Raw genomic sequence first — 13,085 nt, 5'->3', positions numbered from 1 at the left:
AGGAAAGGAGCAATAGGTGAAAAAGCAGGGATTCGAGTGCTGGAACAGACGTGAAAACTGAAATATTGGCTATGCACACTAGATTTTTCATCATCCAAAACAATCATTTAATAAAATCTTATAGAAAAATCTAGTGTGAGGACAGATGACATGACTGTAAAATGGTCTTCAGCACTGGATAGTGGATTGCTTTGCGCTATAGCTCTGTTTACACAATAAGCTAGGAGCACACCACACAAACAATGGTGATTTCATAAAGTATCATGTGTGAATACATTGCGCACGTCACCTCGTTTCACACTACTCCCTCAAATGTGCATCTGTTCTTCTGATTCCAGGGACAAGCACCACAATGCCAATAGCCTGGCAAAAGCATACTGTTGGTGCTTTCCACTTGACTGAAATCAACCAATAGGAATTGGATTCTCATTCTTCTGCTGGGGCTCCCATCTGTATTACAGCCCTTGTCCCCAGAGCTAATGCAGAAGGTAACCAATGAAAGTAGAAGGCAACAAGACAAAAAGAAGACAGAATAAGCTAACGCACATGACAGCCTAGCGAGAAAAAAATATTTCCCATTCCCATAGGCTTTTACTGTCTCTGTCAGCATCCCCAACTTTTGCATTGTCCACAAAAAGTTGTGCAGAGCCTGGTTTGCATTCAACTGTGGTTTAAACAGACGTATGTAAAGGGTACCTGTAGCACAGAAGAAACCTCAGAGAATAATCTACCGCGGATAATCTAGCTGATGATGTTATAAACCGCTGTTCCTGTGCCGGGAACCTCAGAAAATATTCACGATCAAATGTTGATTGCTCGTGGCTGCACTTCCCCTGTGTATGAGTGCATCCACCCTGTGCAGGCAGAAAGTACAACCCATGCAGCGGCACATAGATGCTCATGCACTGCTTCACTCCGCGTACGAGTTGCTCCATGTTACCTACAGTGCAAACCAAGATGGTCCCGGCAAACGGACGATGATCAGGGAAGCCTCTCAAAGTGAACCCGAGACAAAAGAATTTTCAGGTTCCATACTTCAGTGGGGCTTCCTAAAGCCCCCTTGAGTCACGCATGCCTGGGCACTCACGTGTCGCCGGCCACGGAATCACAACAAGACCATGCATGCGCAACTCAACCAGGCTATCCAGCTGTCCAGTAAGGGACTGGAGCGAAGGACCGGGCGGCCTCATGGGGACTTAAAGAGAACCCGAGGTGTTTGTCAAATCATATTAGGACATAGAGGCATGTTTTGTGTACAGTGACCAACCTCTACGTCCTATTGTGCCTCCACCCCCCACTGTCTCCCCTAAAAAAAACAACAAAAAAAACCAGGCTAATGACAAGCAGATTGTCACTAGCCTGCTATTTACATCTGTCTGTCATTCATAGCCGCTCCCCACCTGTGTCCTTTCCCTCCCTGCCACTGTAAGCTTCCTCCAATTGGAAGTGGGGAGGGACACAGACAGGGAGCAACGATGAATGACAGGCAGAGGTAAATAGCAAGCTAGCGACAATCTGTTTGTTGCTAGCCTGTCAGTTTTTTAAGGGGGGGGGGGGGGACAGCAGAGTCGGGTGGGCTGGGCCAGAGGCACAATAGAAGGACACAGAGGCCGATCACTGTACACAAAAAATGCCTGTGTCCTAATATGATTTCACAAACACATCCCAGGTTCTCTTTAAAAGGCAGCATCCGAGCAGCTAACAGAAAAAAAAAAATAGCTCTACTTACCCAGAGCTTCCTCCAGCCCCTGGCAGCCGCTATGTCGCTTGCCGCAGCTCCAATGTCCCAGGATCACCTCCGTTTCAAAACCGGACCTAGTCAGGACAGCCTCTACTGCGCGAGCGCCGCTGTCAATCACGCTCACGTGGTCTGGAGTGTTCAGCGCCTGCACTGAACACTCCAGACCACGCAAGCGTGATTGACAGCGGCACTCACAGGCCGACCTGTTGAAGTAGGTCTCTGAAGCGTAGGGGATCCTGGGACACTGAAGCTGCGGCAAGGGACATAGTTGCTGCCAGGGGCTGGAGGAAGCCCGGGTAAGTATTGCTCATTTTTTTAGCTGCTGGGATGTTTCCTTTGAGAAAGCCCCAGGTAAATATTGGTATCCATTTTCGTCTCAGGTACACTTTTTAAGCATCCAGAGGCTTCCCTCCACAGCGGTACCTAAATTATGTTGTCTGATACAGGTTTGCTTTAAAAAACAGTATGGATCCTATAGACAACATAAGATCCACTGGCACGTCTTCTAGGCCATATTTATCTGAACTTTTATGTGTAGTGTGAGCATAGCATAGGTCATTGAACAAAAAAAAGATGTATGGTGAAGCATTTCAGAGCAGTGGCGAGGTCCACAGCACCAGTGCATGGAAGTTATAACTATCAGAAAGTAGAGGAGGAGAGACATGGAAGAGAGATGGGGAAGGTATACCTGGTCAGCTCCAAACGGGGTGATGTTGGCCTTGACAGATCCCACTCCCAGCGCCACGACGACCAGCGCTATGAAGACCGGGGCGGCGCAGTAGCGCAACTGTTGAGTGGGACAGGTCTCTATCGTGGCCGAGCCATTAGCCGTGCTGCAGTTATTCACCATGCCCATCCTCAGGTCCCCGCAGAGGGCGGAGCGGGTGACCGGGTAAGTGATGAGAGGGAAGAGCACTATGCCCAGCAGGTAGAGCACCATGCACACCACGATGACAGAGAATCGGCCGAACACGGCGTCGGCCAACCAGCCGGCAAACGGTGACACCAGGTAAGTCATCCCCATGAAGACCAGCAGCGCCTGGCTGGCCTGGGCGCCCTCCCAGTTGTACACGGGCCCATTGAGGTACAGCACCAGATTGGCGGTGACGCCGTAGAAAGCCATCCTCTCCAGCAATTCGGTCAGCAGGACTGCGGCGCAGGCCAGGCGGCGGCCCGCGAACACCGAGGAGGAAGCCGGAACCGGCGGGGAGGATTCCGGCCGGCTGCCCAGCAGCGGGCTCTGCTCTCCGCTGTCTCCCATAGCACGTGATCACCGGCGCTGCTCCATCCACCGAGCAGCCAGCTACAATACAGGAAGTGCCCCGTACACCGGGTACCGCCCCACTCCTGAGCCACAGCACCGGCGCCACGCCCTCAACCCTGCCCTGCTCCAATCACAGCCGCTGTCTCCTCCCCGATCCCAAACTGCACCAATGTCGCCTGCCCGAAACCACGCCCATCAGACGAATCTGTCAGCTGGGTGCTAAAGCCGGAAGATTGTGATTGGTTGCTAAAGTCCATCCCGGCGGTCGCCTGGTCTGCTGATAGGCTGCTGTCTCTGGCCTGTCACATAACTCGTGACCAAACTCTTGTTTCTGTAAAAGTACACAAGACTTCACGTGGTTGAGGTCAGAGGTAGAGATGGGAAGTTCGGATCTTTTCAATGATCCGGATGATTCGAATCGGATCATTGAAAAGATCCGGATCTTTGATCCGAATCTCGGATCATTTTACAAGGGAAGCATTCGGGGGGGGGGGGGGGGGGGATGAAATGACTAGCAGGACAGAAGAAGAGGGGGGTGGACACACAGAGAAGGGGAGAAGATGGACAGAGGGCAGGGAGTGGACAGAGAAGGGAGGAGGGACGAGCAGAGAGCAGAAATGTTTGTTTGCACACAATGCTGCAATCGTGCTTTACATATATTTCACCTACATGTTCATCTGTATACCTTGAATGGAAACGTCGTACAGTGAAAGAAAGCATTCCCCAAAGATAAGTGCAGCTGTTTAGAGGGAGTGCAGGAGGATCATATTACGTTGCAATCACAGTGCCTGCAAAGTTACTGAGCTGAGCCAAAAGTTTCCAATGTGTTCACTGTGCAGCACTACTGAACAGACAGCCTATAATCAGCAGCACATTATAGCCAGTATGTGTGCTCTACACATATCTGGCAGTGGCACCCATGTCCTCTCTACCTGTCCCTGCAAGGCTGGCTCCCCTGAGTCCCCTCCAACAGAGCGATCCATCTCTGCTCTGCTTCCAGGACTCCGCTGCCCGCTGAGAGGGGGCGTGTCGCTCCTGGCCCCGCCCCTTTTGCGATCCGAATCACTTATTTTGATGATTCCACTCACAAAATAGATTCGGATCAAAGATCCGAATCGTTCATGATCCGGACAACACTAGTCAGGGGAGGTGGGGCGGAGATCAGTTGTTGATCGACCACTGAGAAGTGTGTTTAGTAGTTGTGTGTGAGGTCTCCTAGTAGAGATCCAACCAAATGTAATTCGTTCTGAATGTTGGATTATGGATAGGATTGACTCTGGGCCAGAGATCCACGATCAGCATTTTCTTAACACTACTAATTAATTTGATTCCCTATCCCTTAAAGGGACCCTGAGCAGTGGCAGTAATAGGAAATCTAGACAAGGCCCCATTCACACTGCACGCGTTGCTGTCCGGATCTCGGCAACGCGTGCAGGAGGCAGACACGCACGACATCAGACAGTGCATAGACTGCACTGTCTGATGTTCACACTGCACACATTTTTCCCCAAAACGCACGGCTGACACATTCACTTTTAGTGAATGGGATCAGCCACGCAACGCATACAAACGTGGATGGCATGCGTTCGTATACGTTGTGTTCCGACCGCACAGCCATCCGTGTTTGTTGATGTGAACGGGTCATTACCTGGGGCTTCCTCCAGCTGCCTGTGGCTTGCAAGGTCCCTTCCATGGTCCGGCTGGCAGCTCTTCGTCCATTCCATGGTCCCGCTGGCAGCTCTGGTAATCCAGTGACTTCCGCTGAAGTCGCATAAGCATTGTAAGCATCCTGCACCGATGACTAGCGTGATGATGCGCCAGGGGCACGCGCAACTTCAGCCGAAGTCGCTGGATTACCGCAGCTGCCAGCTGAACCACGGAAGGGACAAAGAGGATGCCGGGGGACCTCGCGGGCTACGTGGACTGGAGGAAACCCCAGATAAGTCCAGATTTCCTTTTACTGCCACTGCTCAGGGTCCTTTTAATAAAAGCAGACCAGAACTCAGAACTTCCTCTCTGCTCTAGATACGCAACAGCATAATAACCTTTAAAGAACATTTCTTTGTAACAGCTGATCAGAGGTGGCCTTAGAGTACACGGGGCCTGGGGCGAGTGTCACATGCGGGGCCTAGTGACATATGCTGTGGATATACACACACACACTGTGGAAACACACACTCTTTATAGGTTAGATAGGTAGGTGCCTGCAGTATAGTTTAGATAAGTAGGTGCCCCCATTATAGGTTAGATAGGTAGGTACCCCGCAGTATAGATTAGATAGGTGCCTGCAGTACAGATTAGATAGGTAGGTGCCCCGCAGTATAGATTATAGGTGCCTGCAGTAAAGATTAGTTAGGTAGGTACCCCATAGTATAGATTAGATAGGTGCCTGCAGTATAGATTAGATAGGTAGCTGCCCCGCAGTATAGATTAGTTAGGTAGATGCCTGCAGTACAGGTTAGATAGGTAGCTGCCCCGCAGTATAGATTAGATAGGAGCCCCACAGTATAGATTAGATAGGAGCCCCACAGTATAGATTAGATAGGAGCCCGCAGTATAGATTAGTTAGGTAGGTGCCTGCAGTATAGATTAGATAGGTAGGTGCCCCGCAGTATAGATTAGATAGGAGCCCCCCAGTATACAGTAGATTAGATAGGTGCCCCGCAATATAGATTAGATAGGAGCCCTGCAGTATAGATTAGATAGGAGCCCCGCAGTATAGATTAGATAGGCGCCCCAAAGTATAGATTAGATAGGAGCCCCGCAGTATAGATTAGATAGGAGCCCCGCAGTATAGATTAGATAGGAGCCCGCAGTATAGATTAGATAGGAGCCTCGCAGTATAGATTAGATAGGTGCCCCGCAGTATAGATTAGATAGGTGCCCCGCAGTATAGATTAGATAGGAGCCCCGCAGTATAGATTAGATAGGTGCCCCGCAGTATAGATTAGATAGGAGCCCCGCAGTATAGATTAGATAGGAGCCCCACAGTATAGATTAGATAGGAGCCCGTAGTATAGATTAGATAGGAGCCTCGCAGTATAGATTAGATAGGTGCCCCGCAGTATAGATTAGATAGGTGCCCCGCAGTATAGATTAGATAGGAGCCCCGCAGTATAGATTAGATAGGTGCCCCGCAGTATAGATTAGATAGGTGCCCCGCAGTGTAGATTAGATAGGAGCCCCGCAGTATAGATTAGATAGGAGCCCCGCAGTATAGATTAGATAGGAGCCCCGCAGTATAGATTAGATAGGTGCCCCGCAGTATAGATTAGATAGGAGCCCTGTAGAATAGATTAGATAGGAGCCCCGTAGTATAGAGCGCAGGGTTGCAGCGGTGGGGAGAGCGGGCATAGTACTGGTAGTTAACACTCACGTTTCTTCCTCCGATGCTCACAGCTTCCAACTACTTCCTGTCCCGACATCTGTGTATTAGTAACAGCGCCCCCTGTGGTGACATGCGGTCACGTCATCATTGGGGGCGCTGTTACCAATACATCAGATGCCGAGACAGGAAAGAACTGGGAGCTGTGAGCATCAGCTGCAGGGCCTCTTCAGGCGCGGGGCCTGGAGCGATTGCCCCACTTGCCACCCCCAAAGGCCGGCTCTGAGCTGATACAAATCCTACAATATGTGTAGTGTTTCTACTTCCTGCTTTCATGGAAGCATGGAAACATATTGTTAAAGAAGAACTGTAGTGAGAAGTATATGGAGGCTGCCATATTGATTTCCTTTTAGGCAATACCAGTTGCCTGGCAGCCCTGTTGAGCTATTTGACTGCAGTAGCATGAATCACACCATAAACAAGCATGTAGCTAAACAAAATTATCAGAAACACCTGATCTGATGCATGCTTGTTCAGGGTTTGTGGCTAATACTATTAGAGACGGGATCAGCAGAACAGCCAGGCAACTCGCATTGCTTAAAATGAAATAAATATGGCATCCTCCATATACCTCTCACTACAGTTCTCCTTTAACATACTGTGCTTTCAAATGAGCTTATCTGCCGTGACAGTCAGCTGACACAGGGGAGAGATCAAATTACAACTTGTGATTAGACACAGATGAGGGTGAATTAGGCAGGCTAAATTCTCTAAATACATACAGGGTGCATTTCTATATGTTTTCCTTCTGTCCTGTGCTAGAGTTCAGGTCCACTTTTTAATTTAAGGAAGAAAAAGTTATTTCTTTGCTTTGTGTTATATGGCTGGATTCATCAAGTGCAGAAGCATATAAATTTTGTCTCCCACAACTCATAATTCTTCTCATCTCCGTCGAAAAGCAGCCTTGTTCCATCGGTTTGTTCCCTTTCTGCTGGGCCCATAACTTGTTGCCATTTTAGATTTAAGAGATGGGATAACCGGCCTGATGCTACTTTCTAATATTATCTTGTGAGTTACAGAAGATCGCTGAAGAAGCATAAACTGCACACAGACTCCATGTTTTTGTTTCTCTCAGGAACACACACTCTTTGCTACTCTTTTTTTTTTCCTTTTCTCTGCTCTCTGAGTAAACTTTATTTAACACTTCCTGGTTAATCTACAGACATTGTCACGTTATATGAAAGTAAGCTGGCAAGTCTCATATTGTAAAATAATGTTCTGCATCCCATAAGGTGTCAGGAGGCAAAGATAGTCACCTTGCAGAAGTCCAGTCCAGTATAATCCAAGAGCAGGCAAAGATTTGTACGCAAGTATTGGATAGTACCACTGAGGTGGGAAGTGCTATTACCGGAGAGGGTCCTAAATGGTATAGGACCCTCTAGAATGTAAGTGGATCTTGCCACATCTTTTACCAATGCTTTTATGCTGAATAAAAAGGAATCTTCTTTGAAAAATCCACTGAGAGCATCCCTCTTTTTTATGTGCACTGAGATTTCACTAACAGGTTAAAGGCTATCTGTCAAGATTGATCTCTGGAGGTGGAACACATCTATTGCATACTGCTTTCTGAATCAGGATTATCTTAGCGCTGTGGCATTCATCACATATTGTACACTGGTAGAATGAAAGGACATACTCGGCACGGCAGCTGGAATATCCTTTGAAAGAAGCAATTGTGTACATTGGGGCGCCTCTACACCAATCAATATAATGTTTTTGATATGTGGAAGGAAACTAAGCCATATATGAGGAGAAAACACAAATGTCATACCTTAAAGAGGAACTGTAACCTCTTTAACTGCTCACTGCCTTTGAGTAAAGAACATCCACTTTATAGAGAAAAAACTGGCTTTGATTCTCATTTGAATTCAATTTTCTTTGTTATTTCCACTTTAAGTCTGAAGCCACGCCCACTAAGAGACTTCATCCGCGGCAGTATATTAATTAGCCCTAGCCCGACTTGCCTCATGGGTAGTGACGTGTAGAAACGTCACAAGAAGCAGTTACTATGTTAGGGGGAAAAAACTTCAGTGTCACCAAGGCTAGAAGAGTCCACCCTGCAGAGGGAATAAAGATTCCTGCACAGTGTCATCCCAGACTGTTGTGATTAGCTGATTATCTCAGCTTGATAACACACAGACTTGCTGAGACCTTCCCTGCCTGTCACTGCTAATTTATGTCCTCCACTCCTACACTGCTCTGTAGTTAGTGTCCCTCACCAAGACTTTATCTCATCACACTTTCTCTACCCTCCTCCTGAAGTCTGGAGCATCTGTTCCCCATCATGCTTGCAGAGTGCAGTGTACTGTATACTTTTGCAGGGCCGGATTTGTACTTACCAGTGCCCTAGGCCTGCTATCACCAAGCGACCCCCAACCCCCCCCCCCCCACCCCCTGATATTTGCGCTCCTGCTCGAATGTGCACAGCAGCCGATAGTGTTCTGGGAATGCATACTTTAGAAATTACGCTGATGTATGATCGGTACTCGTCAAGAATGCATAACATTGTACCGGCCTTGGTTGCTGTGCACATCTGGGCAGGAGCAGGAAATTACAGGGAGTCCGAGTGGCCAGAGCATGCACTGCTTCTTTGTCCTCTGTGCAGCTGACTGCAGTTGGAGCCACAAACAGGTGGCAGGGCAGTGCAATGGAGAAAAGCCCAAACAAAACAGAGAACAGGTAAGTAGCAAACATCCTGTCAAGACCCACTTTGGATGTTTGGTTGTAATTAGTGTGGACCTGAACTCAGAACTTCCTCTCTGCTCTAAAAGATACTCAACAACATAACCTTTAAAGAAAAAACATTTCTTTGTTACAGCTGATACAAATCCTGCAATAAATAGACAGTGTGTCTAATTCCTACTTTCATGGAAGCAAATATATTAACATCTTGTGCTTTAAAATAAGCTTATATGCTGTGGCAGCCAGGTGACACAGGGAAGATATCAAATTTGTGATTAGACACAGATGTGGAAGAATTCGAAAGGCTCTCTAAATACACACATGGTGCATGTCTCTGCATGGTTTCCTTCTGTCCTGTGCAAGAGTTCAGCTCCACTTTAAAGCATCTGAATGACATTTATTTATATTTGCCGAAAAATCTACGTATCTCTTTTGAATGCTGAATGTACATATGGCGGTGTGCTCTAACATACTGACAGTATACAGGAACAAAGTCTGAAGAAGGTTTATTAGCAGAACGATTACTCTTTTTCTTTTAAGTCAATAAATGGTATCATCCTGATTCAAAACTCTCTGCTTTTGCTGATGGCTAAGATGGTGCAATGCTCTACTGCTGCAGGTAAGCAGGATGCCAAACCATACACACTAGCATAGAGGTAGTAACAGCTCAGGTGACAGTGACAGTTTAGCAATGAAAGGGAAGCATACAGCATTTTTATTCCAGGCTGCAGCAGTTCTCATAGATGGTCAGAGATGAAGGACAGAAAATGAGTCAGGAAAGAGTTAACTTAAGCAGAGACCAGATCACTGGCTAAGAAGAAAAGAAAGCAATAAATTAGGCCTAGATAAGAAAGTGTAATTTACAACTGCTGGGGTCAGACAGTGTCACAGCTCTAAAAGAGAAGGCGAAGAAACTAGCAGAAATGTTTGTGAATGCCTGCATTAGAACTCAGCAGAACTTAGTTTTATCTTCTTTGTAATGTAAATCCCTGGTATTTCTCACATCCACTTGTACTGTATGTCGATCCATATAAATAATTGGATCATCAGGTGACAGTTATGATTGATCCTGATTGTTATAACACATCAGGAAGTAAGAGGTGCAGGGATTGGGGAACTCTGGAATTCCTCTATTAGTGCAGAGCAGGGCACTGGCTGGCTGCGCTGCGGGAACAGAGGAGATGATTTACTTTGACATATGACCTCTTCTCTCTCCAAGTCATGCCGCCCTTCTGATCTTATCTGATTTTATCGCCCTAGGCCGTGGCCTCTGTGGCCTTTGCAGAAATCCGGGCCTGTACTTTTGTATACCTTGCCTAGCATTGTGCCTTTCTCCTCATTGCTCTCTAGCAGTCATAAGCTGCCCTGTATTGTACTAATCTGTAGTGTTGTCCGGATCATGAACGATTCGGATCTTTGATCCGAATCTCTTTTGTGAGTCGAATCATCCGAATCATCAAAATGAGTGATTTGGATCGCAAAGGAGGCAGGGCCAGGAGCGGCACGCCCCCCCTCCTCTCAGCGGGGTCCTGGAAGCAGAGCAGAGATGGATCGCTCTGTTGGAGGGGAGCCAGCCTTGCAGGGACAGGTAGATGAGAGAGGGGACATGGGTGCCACTGCCAGATATGTAGAGCACACATACTGGCTATAATGTGCTGCTCATTTTAGGCTGTCTGTTCCGTAGTTTTAGTGAACAAATGGGAAAGTTTTGGCTCAGAAGCACAGCTCAGTAACTTTGTGCTGGGCTAGGACAGGGCAGGCACTGTGATTGCAGGGCATTTCACTGTGAGACGTTTGCATTCAAAGTATACAGATGAACATATAGGTGAAATATATGTAAAGCATACGATTGCAATATGTGGGTAATGTGTGCAAACAAACATTTCTGCTCTCTGCTCGTCCCTCCTCCCTTCTCTGTCCAATCCCTGCCCGTCTCTGTTCACCATTTCCCCTTCTCTGTGTGTCCACCCCCCTCCCCCTCTCTGTCCACCACAGGGAAAGTCCTGTCCTGCTAGTCATTTCACCCCCGAATGCTTCCCTAGTAAAATGATCCGAGATTCGGATCAAAGATCCGGATCTTTTCAATGATCCGATTCGAATCATCCGAATCATTGAAAATATCCGAACTTCCCATCTCTACTAATCTGCAGCTATAAAGCATGTTATGTGAGAACTCTGAAGCTGCAGATTAGGACTGTAAACCAAGCTGCTCTAATGACAGCTTTGAGAGCAGAGAAGGAAAACGCACAGTGCTAGGACAAGGTATACAGAGGTATATAGTACATTCTGCAAGTAGGACAGGAACAAATGCTGCAGGAGGGGGAGTGTGATTGGAATTGGACAAGTAGTGGAGATCCAGAATGGCTATTGGCTATACTTTATATGGGGGTGGTGGGTAAACTGTGGCCACATACATGTAAGGGGATGGATCTCTAGAGCACAGGAATACAATTAAAGAGAACCTGAGATGGTGTCATATGTTGTGTTTATACTTACCTGGGTCTTCCTCCAGCCCCATTAGGTGTGGGGGGTCCCTCGCTGGCCCCTCCGTTCACTCCGTAATAGCTCCCAGTAATCTGGTCAGTCATAAGGTTATGCACATGCGCACCACCCTCTGTCACGCTCCAGCAGCCGGGAACGTTCTGTGGCTGTGCACTAGTACTGCACAGAATGCTCCTGGGCACAGGAGCATGGCGTGGGGTAGGCGGCCACGGCTCGCATGCGCAATACCCCACAACTGGCTGGATTACTGGGAGTTATTGCAAGTGAACTGAGAGGATAGGGAGGGACCCCCACATCTCAAGGGACTGGAGGAAGACCCAGGTAAGTATAAGCACACCATATGACTCCATCTCAAGTACTCTTTAACCCTCCTGGCGGTTTGCTAAAAAATCGCCAGGGGGCAGCAAATCTTTTTTTTTTTATTTTTTTTTTTTCATGTAGCGAGACAAAGTCTCGCTACATGATAGCCGCTGCTCAGCGGCATCCCCCCAGCCCCTCCGATCGCCGCCGGCGATCAGGAGATCCCGTTCAAAGAACGGGATCTCCTGGAGGGCTTCCCCCGTCGCCATGGCGACGGGGCGGGATGACGTCACAGACGTCATCGACGTCGTGACGTCAAAGGGGATTCCTATCCACCCCATAGAGCTGCCTGGCACTGATTGGCCAGGCAGCGCACGGGGTCTGGGGGGGGGGGGGGGCGGCTGCGGCGCGACGGATCGGCGGGTAGCGGCGGCGATCGGGCACTGCACGCAGCTAGCAAAGTGCTAGCTGCGTGCAGCAAAAAAAAAATTATGCAAATCGGCCCAGCGGGGCCTGAGTGGTGCCTTCCGGCGGCATAGCCCGAGCTCAGCTCGGGCTTACCGCCAGGAAGGTTAAGGGAACTGAGCATCTGAAATTACAATTCATTTTTTAAAGTATACCTGAGATGAATAGATGTAAAAGTTTTATACATACTTGGGGCTTCCTCCAGCCTCCTCCTCACCAATTGCTCCCACGCCATCTTCTTCCACCACCTCAAGGCTCCCAGTAGAAGCCCCATAAGTTCGGCCAGTCGGCGCTTTCGTTCTTCACTACCCATTCTAGGAATGTGCTAAAGGCTTCGAAATACGCGCATGATATTGAGCAACCCATGGGCAAGCATCGGTCGACATAATATCTTCCCTCAAACTTGCATCCCAACAGGTGCAGGCTATCCTTGTGCACCGGCAGTAGGCGAAAAGCCGATTCTATATCTACCTTGCCCATTAAAGCCCCTTGGCCTTTTCCTCTCACCAGGGCTGTCGCCCTGTCAAAGGATGCGTAGTGTACCGCCGCTAGGTCTGGGCTGATCCCGTCGTTTACTGACGAGCCTATAAGGTAGTGACAGGGGACCCCCAGGTTAGGAAATGACAGGGGACCCCCAGGTTAGGAAGTGACAGGGGACCCCCAGGTTAGGAAGTGACAGGGACCCCTTTAGGCAGCGAGTGACAGGGACCCCTTTAGGCAGCGAGTGACAGGGACCCCTTTAGGCA

The 13,085-nt window shown here is 48.4% G+C and overlaps 1 protein-coding gene across 2 annotated transcripts in view; it reads right to left on the bottom strand.

Moving 5' to 3' along the window:
• SLC15A4 (solute carrier family 15 member 4) overlaps positions 1-3,121 on the bottom strand; it is a 100,372-nt gene extending 97,251 nt beyond the window's left edge. For both annotated transcript variants that reach the window (XM_068271600.1, XM_068271601.1), the window contains exon 1: positions 2,430-3,121. In XM_068271600.1, the coding sequence (XP_068127701.1) occupies positions 2,430-3,002 (573 nt within the window). In that variant the 5' untranslated portion in view covers positions 3,003-3,121. The remainder of the gene's footprint in view (positions 1-2,429) is intronic.
• Positions 3,122-13,085: the final 9,964 nt, after the last annotated feature.

The sequence above is a fragment of the Hyperolius riggenbachi genome, chromosome 1 (genome assembly GCF_040937935.1).
Source record: "Hyperolius riggenbachi isolate aHypRig1 chromosome 1, aHypRig1.pri, whole genome shotgun sequence".
NCBI lineage: Eukaryota > Metazoa > Chordata > Amphibia > Anura > Hyperoliidae > Hyperolius > Hyperolius riggenbachi.
Note: the sequence above shows the minus strand (reverse complement) of the source record. Positions and strands in the feature narration are given on the sequence as shown.